Genomic DNA, 19,480 nt, shown 5'->3' on the forward strand with positions numbered 1-19,480 from the left:
AATATATGTACTTGGGCTACATCCAAAAAAAAGAGGAAAGAATTTTTAAAGTCTATTTTCTTCATTGGCTCGGGAAATATAAGACACCTCCTTCAGTAATCCTCATCGATAGGAGATTTGGTGGACTCCTAATATATGCTAATACACTTTAGTACGCGAAAGTTTCATGAGTACTCACCAATTTGGGTTTTGCAAGTCTCCAACCGAGAAGCTTTCCTCACTCGTGAACTTGGGGGACCAGTGTTTGTTCCGTAGTTCACCACCCTCGAAACTACTAAGCACCGGTCAACCTTATACCTTCAAGAACCCACTGAAGACTTCATGTTGAGGCACCCTTGCCGAAGCACATGAGTTTTTCTCCAATCAAGAGACCAATCACAACACGACAAGCGTCAACCTAAAAATAAAACTCCTAGAGTCCCACATCAATCGTGGATGGGAGCGGAAGACCCTCATCAACTATACAAGGAGACCGTTCTCGAACAATTAATTCCTAATGTCATTATTGTGCATAAACTCATCATTAGAACTCACTAATGATGATTATGCTTAAACTTATGTCTTGTGTAAAATCTTCACTATTAATGAGGACTCCTCCACCATCGTGGATGTAGCCCCATTTAAGGTGAACCACGTACATCTTGTGTTGCTTCCCTACCTCCATCTCTTTACATATTATCCTCACTAGGTGATGGAGCAACATTGCGATGGTTACAAACTCGACACATTACGTTGTTCCAAAGTCTCATTGATTTTGTGCATCAACGTTTGTAAATAGTTTCTTACAAGCAATTAAGCCCGCGCGATGCCGTGAATTTTAAAACTGTGTTAAACAGGCGGAATATATTAAAATCTATTAGCATCCTTATGTTCAACAAAGAATAAAAAATAGATGTTTGTAATATATAGCAAAAGTTTTAAAACTATTTAATTCTTCTAAGTAAATTTGACAAATACGTGCAATCCAACCTTCGACCAGTTCAAGCGTATACTTTTTCTTTTCTTCTATCAAATTTGTCATGTCACCCAAAGTCATATGCAAAGCCACCTAAGTGAAAACATTTGTGTTAAGTTGTGCAAAAAGTTGAGCACGCTTTAATTGAAAAAATAATCACTAATACAATTAGGGAAGAAGGGGACGAAGATAATCTTGAGGAGCTAGAAATATTTTGACTTCAACAAGAAGATATTAACAAGGTTTTACATACGTACCCAAAAGCTCCAAGGTGTGGTATCAAATCCAAAAAAAAAAAAAAAAAAGGAAAAAAAAAAGAAAACCATGCCAAACAATAGTATATAAATGTTTTAGCCCATCCAAAACCTTTTCTTATTTTTTTATTTTTTTTTTTTTGTGGCCTTGTTTATTATTGTACTTATTAACAATTACTACTATGTCGAGGCGCGTTTCTTTACAATAGGACCAAGAAAAATAATAACTTATTACAATGTGCAATTTATTCCTCAACCCAAACTAGGACCAAAACTGTTTACGGCTATAAATAAGTTATTCCTTTGTATAGAGAGGTCTTACTATAGCATTCACAGCTCTGTTAGCTTTTTATTGAATTATTGAATCTCAAAGAATACTTACATTATTGAAAGGAAATACAAATGCGGAAGGAATTGAAATACAAATACATAAAAAGGACAATTATCCACTTAAATGTTTATAATCAACAATAAATTTCTTTTAATTCCTTCAACTCTTCTTAAGCAAATTTTTGAACCAATGTGCTGAGAGTTTTGGGTGTCTTTTTAGCCCGTCATTATAATCCACGTAGTTTAAACCAAATCGGACGGTGTATCCAGAATCCCATTCAAAGTCATCCAACAATGTCCATGGAAAGTATCCCTTCACTTTCGCACCATTTCTGCACACAAATACACAAATGTTCAAATGGATTAGGTCAATATAATGATTAAATAACAATAACTTAAGAAGGCTAGGCAGTATATAGCCTTAATTAATTTGTTAATAACTACTTACTTGATCGCCGCTTGAAGGTAACATAGGTGACGGTAGTGGTAGTCAATTCTATTGGTATCATGAAGAGCCTTGTCAAGTGATAGTTCTGGATTATTCAACTCTGATACACCTACGTACATATTATTGCACAAAAAATTAAATTTAGTTTTTTCCTCTAAAAAAAAATAAATAAATAAAAACGGGTAGTTTCATTTTACACCATTATAAATATGTGAAACTTTTGCATTTAATCAAAGCTTAAAAGTATGTATGACATACCATTCTCAGTAATATAAATGAGTGGATCATTATATTTTTCCTTTGTGTAGAGCACAAGATCGTGAATTCCTTTTGGATATACATATAACCAATCTGAAGCAGTCTGCAACACCATTTCAAGATAATACGTTAATGTTGGGGTAAAAAAACTAATCCTCCAAATGCAAATAGCTCAAAATGATAAATTTGATGTATACCTGTGGACCAATAAGTACTCCATTAAGCTCAGCTGCCACAATATTTACAAACATTAGAATACAATTGGTGTAAATATTAGAATATAATTAATGTAATTAAGAAGTCAAACTAGGTCAAGAAAAACGAAGAACTTAAGCTATTGAAAGTAAGTTTCCTTTCGCACTCACTTGTAAGATCAGCTTGAGGGTCTGTTACGAAGCTTGCCTGTAGTGAATTGTTCTTCGGTGTACTAGTTGCGTATCTAGCAGTATAATAATTTATTCCAAGAAAATCAAACGATCCGATTAGCAACTTGGATTGTTCTTTTGTGAATTTTGGCAATCTTTTTCCAACAATTGATCGCATGGTGTGTGGATAGTCACCACTTGTTAACGGGTCCAAAAACCTACAAAACATGAAAATTCCAAATATTAGTCTAATTATAGCATTATATATAAAGAGTAATGCTAGCTAGGTTGCATCAATGTTACAAGTCATAAGTAAACGTGTAATTGAGTTTATATATAATTTATTAAGGCACTTGCCATCCAAACATAAAATCCAAAGATCGTAAGGCAGCATCTTTATCTTGCTTTGACTCCGAAGCAGGCTCAAACCAGTATGTCACCAATGTTATTCCTATCAAGCCTTTCTGAGATGCCTGCCCAAAAATATGAATTTTGGTTGAATAAATAGGAGTTATAGAAAAAGATACAACCTTTAGATTATCTTACTACTGAGAGTATTCCCTCTTGTATTACAACTCAATAATAATGATTATTATAGAATTCTCAATTAGGAGCCAATATGCTGACCCAAAAAAATAAAAAAAAGAAACTGTTATTGAACCTGATATCTATTCTTGTACAATTCTACAGCTGCTCCATGAGCAAGAAGAATGTGGTGTGTCACCAAGTATGGTTCAATGGCTGAATCTCCACCGGTGCAGTTTAGATTTTGCCAAGAAGAGCAGCGTCCCGGTGCTAGAGTCCCAACAGCATAACCCATGCTACTAAAAGTATATGGCTCATTTACCGTGAACCAGTGCTTGACTCGATCACCAAATTCCTTATAACAAAGTTCTGCATAGTCTTTAAAATGATCGCTGTAGATGCAAATTTATGTTACGTATATCAGTATGTATTTTATCAAATTATCAATGAGAAAATAAATTTTGTTCACTTACACAATACGAGGGCTTAAGAAACCACCATATTCATCTTCTAAAGCTTGGGGAACATCCCAATGAAAGAGTGTTACAAACGGCTTTAAACCTGCAGTACATGATCAGTAAAATCAAATTAAAAGTCTAATTGAATGATGTTCTAAAAATTCATGTAATAATTGTTTAAGGTAGGATGATTTAACCATTGCGTAGGAGTTCATTGATGAGATTGTTGTAATAATCAATTCCTTTTCTGTTAACGCCACCACTTAATGTTCCATCTAATTTGAAAAAAAATAACAAGAAAAAAAAGGGTTAACCAGTAGATAACTCGATCACATTACTTTAGTTAAAAGTATATAAAGAGAATAATTTTCTTGTAGGAAAAATAATTCTTATGCACGATATTGACATTGGTCCCAACCAAATATGGGGATGTGGAGCAACTTACTTGGTAATAATCTGGACCATGAAATAGATAATCTGTAAGCATCCAACTCCATATCCTTCATAATCCCCACATCTTCCTAAAATGACAAAAGTTTAAAATTAAATATTGAGGATCTCATTATATATTGTCCTTTTTATTTTATTTTTATAAAGGCTCCAATTTAATATGTTAACATGTGCCCTTCAAGTATAAAGGGTCAAGAGACAAAGTTATGAGGTTTTAGACCTTATAGCGATGATATTGATCTATAGCGACGTCTCCGTTGCTGCCATCAGCGATTTTTTCTGTAGTTATTCAAAAACATAATGGTGAAATCCATATCATGTGCAAAGTACTTTATATGCGTGCGCAATGATGAAGTATATACATATATTGTACATATCACATGACCACGTACTATTCGTCTCCCAACAAAGTGCATGGTTATTAGAGAGGTTGGAGTTTACTTGTCCTCGCGAAGAAAAGAATGAGGTGCTATTTATACTCCTTTTGAAATGAAGTAGCTAAAGTTTTCATATTACCAATTGATTAAATCACAGACCTGGATGTTTGTGGGTGAAGGTATCCCATATGCTTGGGCCTCTTCCATCTTCTTTTACTGCACCTTCATACTGAAATATACACACATGCATATACGTAAGAGTACTACTACACACGCAAGGAAGATGTCAACATTATAATTCATGCATGGATGCTAACTGCATGTATAAAATACACCAAAAATATGGTAAATAATCCCGAAAGAAATATATAAATGTGTGTGTGTGTGTAAAATACATATATATACAGACCTGGTAAGCTGCGGAACCTGTGCCAAATATAAACCCTGGTTCAAAACTGCTGCGATTGAGAAATTCGCAATGAACAGGTGGATCTGTATGAGTTGCTTTGCTATTTGTCAATGCAAAGCCAATGAGTAGCAGCACACCAAAGAGCAAAGATCGTGAATATTTCATTGCCATAACTTGGGAGTTTTGATATCGATCGAGATAATTAAGTTATCTCCTCCTGGAATATTGCATGGGGTTTATATAGAGAAAGGGAGGAAGGGATATGGTGTCTACGTACTAGCTCATGAGAATAGTAAAGGGTTAAAAATTGTAAACAAAATTGACTTTGAAAGCCCTAGTTTAAAGACCAAGTCATGGTCTGTCGTTTAAAAGAAAGCACGTTTCATGTACCCAAAAGTTGCGTACGTACGTAAAAGAATGGACAATCCTTGCGTTCCACCTATGAGGAATGCACATACTCTTCAAATTTTATATTGTGATCCTTCAGTTCCTTAATCTTTATTTGAAGATCATCTAAACAAAAATAATTATTTGAATTTGAGATCGTTTAGTCATTTAAATATATGAACCCAATCGATAGTGTTGATACTAAGTAAAAGATTTATAATGAACTATTCATTTTATTGACATATTTGGATAACTACACAGTCTTCAATTTGAACAGTTTTTTGCATATATGATATTCAAATTAAGATTAAAAAATCAATAACTTATACTATATATATGAAAATACATTATTTATAAAAACAAATTATTCCTTGAGTTGAAAAGTAAGATAATGTAGACAACTATACGATCAATCTCATTTTAATTTGCAATGATCAATCCTTGAGTTACCCTTGAGTTTTCCGGCAAAAGAAAATGTTAACTGCATTAGGAAACAAAGAGCCATTTATCTGCATGTTTATATGATGTATGTCCAAATGTTGAAGGCATAACTTTTGAAGTTGAATATGGAAGATTAGCAATAGAGACTTGTTCAAACAGTAGAAAATTACTTGAGCCAACAAAAAAACAGAAATTTATGACCACAATTCTTTAGGTAAGTAGTAAGCGATAAAGATGAAGAATTTAATCTTGATCTTTTTCTTCTTGTTAGAGTTTTAGTATTGAATTGGTAAACCCAGTGGTTTTTTGAAATTGTCTTTCCACTCTAATTAAGAAGGCATCGAAATAGCTAGGTTCTCAAGTTGGTTATTTTGCTCCGAAAGATTGTGAAAGGATTCCATTGGGGTGGTTTTTTCGAAGGTTTGGACACCCTTCAAAGTATAGTAGTTACACATTCTTCTTGCTGGTACAAGAATGAGAATAGTAAAGGGTTAAAATTTGTAAACAAAATTGGCTTTGAAAGTCCTAGTTTAAAGTCCAAGTCATGTTCTGTAATTTAAAACAAAGCACGTTTCATGTACCCAATAGTTGTCTACGTACGTAAAAGAATGGATAATCCTTGCGTTCCGCCTATGAGGAATGCACACATTCTACAAATTTTATATTGTGATCGTTTAGTTTCTTAATTTTTATTTGAACATCATCTAAACAAAAAGAATTATTTGAATAAAAGATTTATAACGAACTATTCATTTTATTGATACATTTGGATGACTAAACAGTCTTCAATTGGAAATAGTTTTTTGTATATATGATATTCAAATTAAGATTAAGAAATTAATAACTTATACTACAAAAATACATTATTTATAAAAAAAATTATTCCTTGAGTTGAAAAGTAAGATAATGTACACAACAGTTGGATCGATCTCATCTTAATTTGAAATGATCAATCCTTGAATACTCTTGAGTTTTCCAGCGAAAGAAAATGTTTTCTGGATTCGGAAACAAAGAGTCATTTATCTGCATGTTTATATTATGCCTGTCCAACTGTTGATGGGCAAAAGTTTTGAAGTTGAATATGGGCGATTAACTACAGAGACTTATTCAAAGAGTAGAAAATTATTTGACCCAACAAAAAAGTAGAAATTTATGACCAGAATTCTTCACGTAAGTACAGAATCGATAAGGATGAAGAATTAATTAATCTTGATCTTTTTCTGCTTGTTAGAGTTTTAATATTGAATCAGTAAACCCAATGGTTTTGTGAAATTGTATTTCCACGCTAATTAAGAAGGCATCGAAATAGCTAGGTTCTCAAATTGGCTATTTCGCTCCTAAAGATTGTGAAAGGATACCATTGGGGTGGCTTCTTCTTGGTAGTACAAGAAATTGATTAGTGTTTCAAGAGACTTGTTTTATTAGCTTACATCTATTTATTTTGATTTAATATTTTTCATTTATTTATATTTTTACAATTCAAAAACACAAAAGTTTGACCCCTCTCTAATTTTTCTAATTTTTTTCTTTATTTGAATTTTTGGGACTTATATTGAATTTTTGTGCGTCTCACAACCTGATGGAATTGGGAGGGAGGGTCATTTCATTTTTGGATATAAAACAAATAGGTTCAGGATATGACAGAATTAAGGATACCCACCAGAAAGACTAATCCAAACCATAATGATGTGCCAGAAAATAGAACATTTTTGTTACCCGACCAACCCTCAGGAGAAGCAAATGCAACATGTACACTAATCAGTATGATTAAAGAAGTAGCAATTAATGCAAAAACAGCCAATAGGGAAGCAATATTCATGTTCGTAATCCTCCAATCTACCAACAAAAGAATTATACCAATTGATCCCTTTATCAACCAAAAAATTGTACACCTTATATACTGCTTTTGGGCAACCCTCTCAACAACTAAGAGATCCATTCGAGGAACAAAGGGACTAGTTGAAGTATGGATCCTCCCAATATTGGGAGGATTCGTACTCCAATTGAGATGATAACAAATCATTTCACCTTTTTAGTTGTAACATTAGGCAGTTCTCGAAAAAAGATAGTGAAAAATATTATTCCTAGAGTTGAGACTAAAAGGAATGTATAAACCAATGCTTCCATAGATTCGATCGCGGTTTACAATTATAGCTTCCATACCTGTTTGTTTGGGATCGTCTCCCGGATAAATAAAGAACAAGAGTCAAAGAAAAGGCAGTGATTCATAGGGCTGGAAAAAAATCCCAAAAATCCCAAACCAAACCGAAAAATCCCCGATCCCAAACCAAAAAAATCCCAAACCAAAATTCCCGAAATTTTTGGTATGTCATCCCGAACCAAACCGAAATTTTCGGTATGGGATTCGGTATTGCATCTCCATTTTTTCCGTATTCCCATACCGAATCGAAATAAATATTATATATATATATATATTATTTTTTAATTATAAGAGAATTATTTCAACCGTTCATTGTTTTAGATTTAATCTGTGCCGTTCATTTGTTTTTAGGTTAGATCCCCCATTTCAATTTTCACTTCCGTTCCATACTTCCATCAAGAGCTTGAAGTTGAAATGCAGCTGCTGTGCCACTGCGACCAACCTTCCTTCACCAGAATCACCACCCAGCTTGCCTTACTTCGAATCGTCTCTGACTCTCCAGCGGCCCAGCCTTCCTTCACAAATCAACACCCAGCCACCGCCACGCCAAAGCATCAAGGACAGAACTCTCCAACCTTCCTTCACGATTCCTTCATAAATCGTCTCCAACACTTGCGAGTTGCGATCTCTCTCTCTCTCGGGCAATTTTCCCTCACAGACAGAACTCTCAATCTAGCACTGAGTCCGAGTCTCACTCTCACCCAAATTAGGTAATTAATTTATGCCGTTGGCAATTTTTTTTGTGTGTGTTAATAACTTATACATTTCTTCCATCTTCATCTGTAACTCTGTTTGTTAGCAGTCACTTATTCCATCTTCATCTTTATCTGTAACTCCATCTTTATCTGTAATTCTTTTTTGAATGCTCAGATTTTTGAACCATGGCCAGATGCCATGTTTGCCTTTCTTTCTTCTTTCGTCAAAGCCTTGAGTTTTTCCACTATAATATTCACGATCATGTATCATTGCGCTTGCATTTGCTTTCTAGATTTTGCCCTACACAATTTTTGATTACTTTGGCATCATAGTGTAAGCGACTCCTGTTGAAATCTCTATGATTTACACATAGAAAAGATGTCCCTGTTTCTAGATTGTTTGGTAGACCGATAGTTTGATTAGATGACTTGTATGCTGGAGCTATTTATGTTTACCCTAGAAAGCAAAGTACTCGTAAAAAATATATAGATGTGTGTGTGTTTTCTATATGGCACTAAGCAGGGTTCTTAGTTTATTTATTGATAAGCAACTAGTCTAACTTCAAATTTCATGTATCTATTTCCACCTGTTCAAACTTCAAATTAGTCACACGTTGCGTCAGGTAATATTTTTGTTTTGGCTTTGAGAATCTTAGATACATGGTCTTGCCTTAATGTTTGATAGCAAAGTATGAAACTATGTCAAATTGGCAGATTGGGCAGATGCCATGAAAGTATTGAATAGGCAGATTTCTTTTGATTTCTGTTATATATTTTGAGTTATTTTTCTCACAACCATATATTTTCTATGTTGAATGCTCAGATTTTTGAACCATTTATTTTATTTATTGATTGGAATTTGGATATATGCTGAACTGTGGTTGTGATATATTAATGTGCATTGTTATTTTATTTGTTAGGATGGACGGGTCTAGTAGCCAATCTAGTACACCTATGGTCTCGGTATTACGAAAACGAAAACAAACCCAACCTAGTGGTACCCTTCAACTAGGCACTCCCTCACCTCAAGATTATTTGCATAATGATTATTATGAAGATTGTTGGGATGATGATCCGGATATGGAGGAGGATATTGCATTAGAACAAATAGAAGAAGATGAGGAAGAGGGGGAAGAAGGGGAAGAGGAAGTAGAAGAAGAAGAAGAAGTAGTGAGACAATGGGAGGGTCCTCCTCGGAAAAAGGGCAATAGGAGAAAGGGTCCAAGTCTGGCGTGGAATGATACTAAAAGGGTAACGATCACCGATAATAATGGGGAGAAATCTTTCATGGCCGAATGCAAGCATTGCAAACTCTTAGTACCGGCACACCCTATAATTCATGGGACGACGGGAATTCTTAAGCATTTGAGGAAATGCCCGGGTTCTAGTCTCTTTGAGAATGTGGATCCGAAGCAACCTACATTGACACAAGCGAGGATGGGAGGTCCGGTTGTCACTCACACTTTCAATCAAAAAAGACTTGATAGGAGATGTGTGAGGTGGATTATAATAGCGGAGATGCCTTTTAGGGTGGTTGATCAAGAAGACTTTCGAGATTTTATTCGTGATTTGAATCCAAAATACAAACTTCCTAATAGGCATAAGGTGGCGGCGGCGGTTTTGGAGTTGTATGTTGAAGAGAAGGCTAAAATAAAAAGTGTGATTGAGGGGTTGAGAGTGAGTATTACAACCGACACTTGGACCTCATTTCAAATGATAAACTACATGGTCATCACAGCCCATTTTTTGGACACTAATTGGGGGTTGCATAAGAGGATCCTAAACTTTGTCCAAGTTACTTCTCATAAGGGTGATGATATCGGAAGATGTCTAGAGGTTTGCTTGAATGATTGGGGCATTGACAAGGTGTTTAGCATTACCGTTGACAATGCTAGTGCAAATGACACCGCCATTGCATACATGAAAAGAATACTCAAGTCAAATGGTACTCTTTTACTTGACGGGGCTCACTTGCACATGAGGTGCGCTTGTCACATCCTCAATTTGATAGTTAAGGATGGAATGACGGAGCTTAGTTGTGAAATTGATACCATAAGAAATGGTGTGAAGTTTATACACTCATCCCCGGCAAGGTTGGAGTCTTTTAGGGAATATTGTGTCTTGTTGAGATTTGATAGGATGTCAAGTATCCCTTTTGATGTTGTCACAAGGTGGAATGCCACATATGAGATGCTTAATAGTGCTTTCAAGTTTAAAGAAGTGTTCTCTAAGATGGCCTTTGAGTGTGACTCTTTTATTGCTTACTTTAAAGAGAAGGTCTCGAAAGAGGTTGATGGGGTGACAACAAAGACCAAGCGGGTGGGTCCTCCGGAGGTGGATGATTGGGAAAGGTCGATGAGTTTTGCTCACTTTCTTAAAAAGTTTTATGATGCCACCTTGACATTGAGTGCAACCCTTACTTCAACGTCACACTTAATACTTAGCACAGTGATTGCCTTGCAAGTGGAGATACAAGAACAAATTTTAAACGCCTCTAATGCCACTTTGCAAAGTGTGGCTACCTCAATGAAGCTCAAGTTTGACAAATATTGGGGTCACATTGAAAAGGTGAATCCTATTCTCTTTGTAGCCCAAGTACTCGACTCTAGGTACAAATTTGATATGTTGGAGACAAATCTAGAAGAGCTCGGCTATGGATGGGACAAAATAAGAGAGGAGAAAGTAAGGGTTAAAGGCTACGTAACAGAGTTGTATAATGCATACAAGGAGAGAGTGGTCCTTAGTAGTAGTTGTACTAGTAGTAGTGCTACCTCAAATGTGGAGCAAAGATCAAGTGTTGTACTAGATGATGTGGGGGGTGTGATTGTAGATATTGATGTTGCTTCAAGGATGACAAAGAAGATCCAACGAAAGAGAGCGGAGGCACAACAAAATGAGATAGCCAATGAAGTGGATATGTACTTCAATGATCCACATCAAAGCCTAACATATGAGGGTTTCAATCTTTTGGATTGGTGGAAAGGAAATTGTGCTCAATATCCAACTCCTAGTAAAGTTGCTAAGGATGTTTTGGCCCTTCCTAGTAACACCGTTGCTAGTGAGAATGCCTTTAGTCTTGGTGGGAGAGTTGTTGATCCTTTTAGAACTTCCTTAACACCTAAAACGGTTGAGGCTTTAGTGTGTACTAGTGATTGGCTTAGAGGAAAAGGATTTTGTTTCTATAAGGAGCCTACACTTGACGAATTCCATTTCTACAAGGAGCTTGAACGCTTAGAAAGAAGTAAGTAAACAATTTAATTTCCTCTTTTATTTTCTTAGTATTTATTATCTATTAGACTATAATTCAATGTAAATGATTTGTGGTTTATTGTTTTAGGCACGGCTAATTTGGGAGGTGAGGAGAATACAACACAAGAAAATGAAATGCCACCTCCGCCTCCTCAACCACTCCAAGTTGAAGTTCAACAACGTCAAAATCAATCACTACCTCCACGACCACCCATTGCAAGGGGAAGGGCTCAACCATCAACATCAAGGGGAAGAGTACAAGTACCAACAAGAATGGAGCAACCACAAGCATCAACATGATCAAGAGGACGAAGGGGCCGAAGATGCCAACAATATTTATAGACTTTAAGCTTTGCTTTTTAGCTTTTGGTTTGTAACTTAATTATTGAAACTTTGGCTCATAACTAATTTTTTTGATTTTGGGTTTGTTACTTTATTTATTTTAAAACCTTGGCTTGTAACTATTATTTTTGCTTTTGAGTTTGTTACTTTATTTATTTTAAAACATTGGCTTGTAACTATTATTTTTGCTTTTGGGTTTGGTACCTAATTTATTTTTATTGCATGCATGATGCATGTGTAGTGGGCAGATTGAAACTTTGTTATGATTGAAACTTTGTGCACAAATGGGTAGTGGGTAGAGTGAAACTTAATTTATGAAATTATATCAAATTTGTGCAGTGGGCAGTGGGCAAATTAGTAGAAATAACAAATTGGCAGTTTGGGCCTAAACGCATAATATGTCAAATTTTAGCCCAAAAACTTAACATGTCAAATTTTAGTCCAAAAGCCCAAAAGCATTTCGGGATTCCCGATTTGTCCCGAAATCTCGAAAATTGGGATTCCCGAAAATTTGGTTTGGGATTGGTATTGAATTTGGGATTCCCAAAAATTTCGGTTTGGGAATCGGGACAAGGGTTTCGGTATGGGATCCCATACCGAACCACCCCTATCTTTCAATACAATAGTTATATGACAAGTGGATCTTACCTTTATCTAGTGTACTACCACCAGAAAGTATGGAGGAATCCACGGAAGATGTTTGTTTACAATCTAAAACTGTTGGACCAAATGATGAGGAGGAGAATGAGACTATTCAATACATAAGAAAAGATGATAAGAAGGGAAAAAAAAGGAGTAGCTGACTAGGGCGAATTGAGAAGAAATAAGTCTGATAATAAAGGAAAAAAGTTTGGTCGAGATGACATGTCATATATGACAACTACAAATACATAAAAACAAATATAGATGTGTACTTGATGTCATAACTGCTAATTATATTATATACTTACCCGCTTAACTTTCTGTTTGCAGGAATCAATAACAAATTTTAATGTCTTTTCACAAGACAAATGAGGCAAACAATATGAAAATTGAGCAAGACTTTCTTTTTGTAGATTTTTCGCAAATGGAAATGTGGAGGTGCGGAGAATGCACATGATATTTTGGCATTGTGCAACACGAGGAAAAAATTGGAAGGATTTTTTTGTTTTGTTTTTGTGGAAAATTTTGTGCACTCTAGATATTTGAAGTGGAGGTTGCACCATTTTCTTTTTGAATTGTACTATCTTAAGTTAAAATAACTTGTAGTTGTCTTCATATATTATTAGAAAAATGGAGACAATACTCTTATTGATTATTAATTCATCTTCTTTATGTTATACTACAAAATGACGTACACACATAGCATAAGAATAAAACCTAACAATCTGCTTGGATGAAAATAATTTATATTACTAAAGAATTTTAAAATGATGGAAATTGAAATGACAAAATTTTATTTTCTAGAACTTGTGAATTTGCTTGTTTGATTAACTTAAAAGAACAATAGAATTGAATACAGAATTTGTTATTTTTGAACTCTCATTTATAGCAATATGAAAATAACACCTATTTACATGAAACTAAATTTAGGAACTGAAGGTACCAGAATTCTAAATTTATATGTCCTCTAAACATAAGGCTGGTTTGGGATTGCTTAATTTTTTTTTAAAAAAAAGTTGGAACCATAAATTATGTTTGGTTAGAAAAAAGTGTTTTTTTTTTTCTTCAATTGTGGATCAAAAACAATAGAAAGCAAAAGCAGGCTAGACTCTAAAAGAGCACTTTTTTTCATAGAAGCACGTAAAAATTGTCAATTAATGAAACATTTATGCTAACGATCCTATCCTTTTCTCCTATGCTTCATTCAATTTCCACCTTTCCCTATTTCTCTCGCGCTCTCTCCTCTCCCTCTCATCTGGTTCGAGCACAGACCTATCTATCCTCTTCATCTCCTCTGGTTCAAGCACTCTTCACCAACAATAGGTGAGTTTTCTTTCATTTCAATTTCTAATTTGCTTATTTTGACAATTTATTGTTGGAATATTGAAATATTGAACTGATTCAACGATAAGTCATTTTCTTCATTTTTCTGCAATTGATTTTTTTTCCAACATGATTGAAATTTGCTGATTAATTTGGTTAAATTCAATTTTTAATTAATTTATGGGACTTGAGGTGGATTAATTTCTTTGGTTAATTTGGTTAGAATCGTTTTTTCCTGTATAATTAGTTGATTAGTTGTAATTTAGTTCGGTGATTAGTTTTTGGATGATACTGGAAGATTTGATTGCTGTTAAATTAAATTTACACAGACATGGATACTCTCTTTCACGTGGTATCAGCCAAAACATGTCTGCAACATAAATTTACATTGGCATGTGGATAGTGAACTTTTCAAAAGTAGTTTTTTTATTTGGACCAAAAGATAAAAAAATAGTATGAGTCGCATGAAATGGAAGATTGCAGAATCATAGTAAGCATATGATTTTGAGCAGGCAATGAACATCTCAAAGCCTTATCTCTGGCTCATAATTACAATTATGTTATGTAAGTCTTGATGATGTTGTGGTTTTTTTTACTTTATTGCGTGACTTGTTGTGGTCTCCATTCCAGAGCTATATACATCATATAGCTTCTGATGTTGTTGTGGTCTCAATTGAACTTTGTGTCTTGTTTTGCTCTATCATTAAAATTCAAAGTTTTCGAACCCTTTTCATTAGTTTTCCTTTAATATTATATATATAAGGATGGCAAAAAAGGTGGGAACTTCAGCAAGAGCTCCACATGGTACATGCAATGATCATAATATATCCGTATTCAGTGAGTTGTGCATCAAGGATGTTGAGGTCGGATGTCGTCTTGGCCCTCACTTTAACAAAGAAAGATCGGCAAATTTGATAGAAAACTTTAGGAAAGAAACAGGAAATTGTTATAGTAAAGTGCAATTGAAAAATAAGTGAGATAGACTAAAAAAAGGATTGGTAGTTGTGCAAAAAACAAATTGGGAAAGAAACTGGCCTAGAGTGGAATCCAAGCAAGGGAACAGTGGATGCCTTTGATGAATGGTGGAATAATAAGATTCAGGTATGTGCACTTTGTATCAGTTATGATGTTATTCTAGTTATAGTAATCGTAAACTACATAATAACAACATTCTTTTTTATTTGTAGATAAATCCTGAATATGGAAGATTGCAGAAAGGCATCACTCCTGAGTTCAAGGAAAAGTTGGATACGATGCTCTCAAACAGCGTTGCTATTGGTGCAAATGCTTGGGCACCTTCATTTGGTGCACTACTACCAAATAGTAAGGAGGACTCAACAGGAAATGTTAATATACAAAATGAATCTATTGGATCATATGATGACGAGAGTGCACTACCCAATCTATGAGAAAAGGTGCTAAGAAAGGAAAAAAAAAAAAAAAAAAAGAGCTAACCAAGGTTAATTGAGAACAAGTAAGTTTGATAGGAAAGGGAAGGTTGGCGGTGCTGCAAAATTGTATGGTCAAATTGACTGCCTTATTGGTGTAGTTGAGGGTAAGAGCACTATTAGGCAATTGGTGATAGGCACTAGTATTCCTGAAGTTGTGCAGGTTGTTCAACCGTTACCGGTTGTGAGCGTACTAGCCCATTGTGGCTGTTTGCAGCTCGTTTGTTTTTTAATCAAGAGAAGAGAGAGATGTTCTCTATCATGAAAGATCCTAGTGTGCAACTTACTTGGCTGAATTATGAGTTCATCAACCAATAAGGGAGTTGTAGTTTTACAAAACATTTTGGATTTGTACACTCTTAGTCAGATTTTAGGATTATGTCTTAGAATTGGTTTGACACCTTCCTTGAATGTTATTTTGAATTATGAGTTAATTTTAAGATACTTTGTTTTCAATATTGGTACAACTGTTAATTGGCAAGGTGCTTAAATTTATTTAAGGATTATTTGTTAACTTGCAGGTGCGCTTGAATATGGACATTCTAGATAATGATGAGGAAGAGTTTGCATATTAGCATGTGCTTGTACTCGAGCTATTGAAGCATATTATCTAAAATATGTGCATAAAACTCCATGTATGAATTTTTTTCAAACAGGTAACATTTGGTTAATGAAAGTATTGCAAGCTAACTATAGTTTGAAAGGTTCAAGGAGAAAGTGATATTAGTAATGTTCTTGCATATGTTTGGACATAGTATAGAAGGAGGAAAAAAAAAAAAAAAAAGAATATCTAAGAGCAATTTCAACACTCTTCTGAGACCGTTAGTAGATATTTTGGTGTTATGTTGGATATTGTATGTTAAATGGCAATAGATATTTTCAAACCTATGGATTCGGAATTTAATACCACCCCATGGGGTATAAAGGTAAAAGACATCATCTCTCATATTTTTATAGGAGTGGCCAACCAATGGGGCATAAAGAGGTATTCAACTATAGACATTTTTCTCTTAGAAGCGTAATTGAGCGTACGTTTAGAGTATGAAAAAAAGGGGGGCAATTTTGAGGGATATGCTTGATTGTCTGTTCAATAAGCAAGTGAATATTGTCATTGCTACAATGGCTCTTCATAAATACAAAAGGAGGCATTCTGAACATGGTAGGCATTTTGATGACCTCGAAGACTATAGTGAAGAGAGCGATATTGATGATGATGAAGAGGAAGATCGAAATCACGACCAAGGACGGATGGAAGCATTAAGAAGTAGCATAATGATGAACGCATATTTTACTATTTATTTTCTCGCGAAAGCTACATTTTCTTGTGATATTTTGGACTTAGACGAAAGGAATTACCTAGTGTTGTGCTTTTATAGTTATATTAATGAGGTGGAGGAAAATATCATGTTATAATTCCTTATTTTTAATTAAACCTAATGGTCTGTTATGATTTAAGTGTCTACCTATTTGGCTTTATAATATACTTATGGCCTACATTCATTTTCTTTTGATTTATGTGCATTGAATGTCACTTGTTGGAATTGGAGAAGCCTTCAGCACGAGTTTATTTCATAGATCACAAGTCTATGCAATATTGAACCAACAAGGAAAAGAAAAAAACAAAAAAAAAAAGGCAGAGAAGAGGATTGATGGACAGAGGGAAGATACATATATTATATGAATGCTCCAGAAAAGCAGGAGGAATCGGCTGCTGGTGGAAGGTTGAAATCCAAGTCGTGGAGGAGAGAGAGAGAGAAAAGCATGTCAATCCCAATCCTTGAAGCTTGCAAAAAGAGGAAGCGAAGGCAAAAGATTTTAGGGTTTAATTCGTTCTGCGATTCGGGTAGCTCGATCAGTCGTCGTCATGGTCCATTTCGTGATAACATTCGGGTGTTTCTTCAAGAATAAAAAAAAACAAAAGAAAGCTGCATATTTCCTCTCCCATTTTTCAGGGTTAGCCTCCATACGAAACCAGAATAAGAGAGACCTTAGTGAAGTTAAATTGGACATAAATATGGTGAATCACCTACACAAAGCAATTTCAAATTCATGGGTCTTTGCCAAGAGCATAAATTTGGGATATTGGGTTGCACAATCTGTTCAATTACAGAAGAAGTCCGATCAGCCATAGTGGATATCTATTTGGAGATGAAACTTCGATTGGAATTGTTATGTCTTTACCATTAGAGGCACCGTAATCTCTTAGAGGTCAACTAAACAGACCTTAGTTGCCACTTCGCCCAACAGTGCTGAAATTCTCGCCGTACACGATCTATGAAGACAACGCAGCATGCATTGAACAACTCAAGAATATTTCTGGATGGTAGCGGCTGTGGGTGATATTTGAAGCTCCTACGATCTTTTCCCCGTCGTTGACTTCCCGACGATGATCTATGAAGACAGCGCAGCATGCATCAAATGCTCAAGAAGGGTTACATCAAAGGAGACAACACCAAGCACATTGCATTGAAGTCTTTCTTCTCACATCAACAACAAGAGCATCAGAAGATGAAAGTCACGCAAATTCGTTCACAAGACCACCTGGCTGACCTCTTCACCAATGCGACGTTTCAGAAGCTTGTTCAAGGATTGGTATGCGTAAACTTTCTGAGTTGTAACATTGTTAGTTCCCTTTGGAATTATGTCAAACTCAGGGGAGTATCCTGAAGTATACTTGCTTGATCTTAATGTACTATTTTTCCCTACGATTAGAAGCTTTTTTACCACTGGGGTTTTGCTACCTGACGAGGTTTTGACGAGGTTCTCATCTTGGGTTGGTTATATCGCTGATGACGTCATGTAGACATTTTATTTGACTTTGCATTGCTCCCAAATTTTTCTTTAACTATTTTGTCCTTACTTGGATTTTTACCATAGCCTTAGGATTTTTGTGAGACTTATTTCCTTATGCAAGTTCCTACCTTATTGAGACTACTGTGTTCCTAGAATCAGTGACAACGAGTCGACTTCCTCAACAACACATGATGCCGAATCTACATGAGTATTTACACACTCGAGGTGGAGTGTTATAAACTTCTTATTTAAGTGTGATTGTGTAAATCTTAGATTAGATTTTATTCTAGTTATTCTTCCCTATTAGGACTTGTATTCCTTGGAGGAGAATGATTTCTTTCCAACCTTATTATTATATATAAAGGCACTGTGTAGGGGGAATAACACATTTAGGAGGTCAATCAATTTGTATAGCTTCCAGAAGGCTTCAAGCAACATATAGGCTTCAACTCTTCAGTGGCTTAATTTGCACCATGTAGTACGAAGCATTATTAACGTTCTTTCAACTGTACAAGAAGGTCAAACATTGTAGCTTCAATCAATTAGTTGGGTTGCCTTGGATATGGTTTGAAGGAAACTCATTTATAGGCTTTCTAAAAACCTCAGGCATTTTCTACTCCAACATTTACAAGAACTTCGAAGTCGCGAACTTCAATAACCTATATAGCCACCATGACAACATGCAAGTATTATATCTTAACTTTACTTGCCAACAATGGTAAATTGAAACTTCGGTGGGAAATACACACTAGTGTCCAAGAAAAAAAAAATCATATTCTACCAATTCTCTAACTCATCAACAACATGAGAATGACCCAACAAAAATTGCTTCGCACACTCTTGATCATGACTATGCAAAGCAAAATCAATATATGGAGTGGTTAAAGCTTGAAAAAACTTCTACCTTTCAACCTAAGTGTCCACAAAAAAAAGCTTCAACCACTGAAGCTATGTGCTTAAGGGAAAAGGCTTCAACCAATCAAACTATGTGTCCAAAGGTGAAAAGCTTCAACCACTCAAGGTATGTATCCAAAGGAAAAGGCTTCAGCCACTCAAGCTATGCGCCCAAAGGAAAAAGCTTCAACCACTCAAACTACGTGTCCAAAGGAAAAAACTTCAGCCAAGCTATGCGCCGAGAAGAAAAAGCTTCAGCCACTGAAGCTATGTGTC

At 35.2% G+C, this 19,480-nt stretch overlaps 1 protein-coding gene and 2 long non-coding RNA genes across 3 annotated transcripts; 1 reads left to right on the top strand and 2 right to left on the bottom strand.

Annotated features, from left to right (window-relative positions):
- Positions 1 to 1,557: 1,557 nt before the first annotated feature.
- On the bottom strand, positions 1,558 to 4,110 carry LOC125478430 (beta-glucosidase 12-like). The gene is made up of 9 exons (XM_048586590.1): positions 4,039 to 4,110; positions 3,791 to 3,868; positions 3,609 to 3,696; positions 3,272 to 3,527; positions 2,968 to 3,083; positions 2,611 to 2,828; positions 2,443 to 2,474; positions 2,246 to 2,348; positions 1,558 to 2,096 (listed from the first exon to the last, which is right to left on the bottom strand). Exons 1-9 carry the CDS (start codon positions 4,097 to 4,099, stop codon positions 1,984 to 1,986), a joined length of 1,065 nt encoding a protein of 354 aa, XP_048442547.1. The 5' UTR covers positions 4,100 to 4,110; the 3' UTR covers positions 1,558 to 1,983.
- A 469-nt stretch (positions 4,111 to 4,579) lies between these two features.
- On the bottom strand, positions 4,580 to 5,029 carry LOC125478433. Its single transcript, XR_007259252.1, has 2 exons — positions 4,830 to 5,029; positions 4,580 to 4,649 (listed from the first exon to the last, which is right to left on the bottom strand). It is a non-coding gene; the product is annotated as an uncharacterized LOC125478433 (long non-coding RNA).
- An 8,896-nt stretch (positions 5,030 to 13,925) lies between these two features.
- On the top strand, positions 13,926 to 14,886 carry LOC125478432. The gene is made up of 2 exons (XR_007259251.1): positions 13,926 to 14,069; positions 14,833 to 14,886. It is a non-coding gene; the product is annotated as an uncharacterized LOC125478432 (long non-coding RNA).
- Positions 14,887 to 19,480: the final 4,594 nt, after the last annotated feature.

Source organism: the organism of the source record quoted next, unplaced genomic scaffold (assembly GCF_019419815.1).
Source record: "Pyrus x bretschneideri cultivar Hongxiangsu unplaced genomic scaffold, Pyrus_bretschneideri_v1 Contig245, whole genome shotgun sequence".
NCBI classification, from domain to species: Eukaryota; Viridiplantae; Streptophyta; class Magnoliopsida; order Rosales; family Rosaceae; genus Pyrus; species Pyrus x bretschneideri.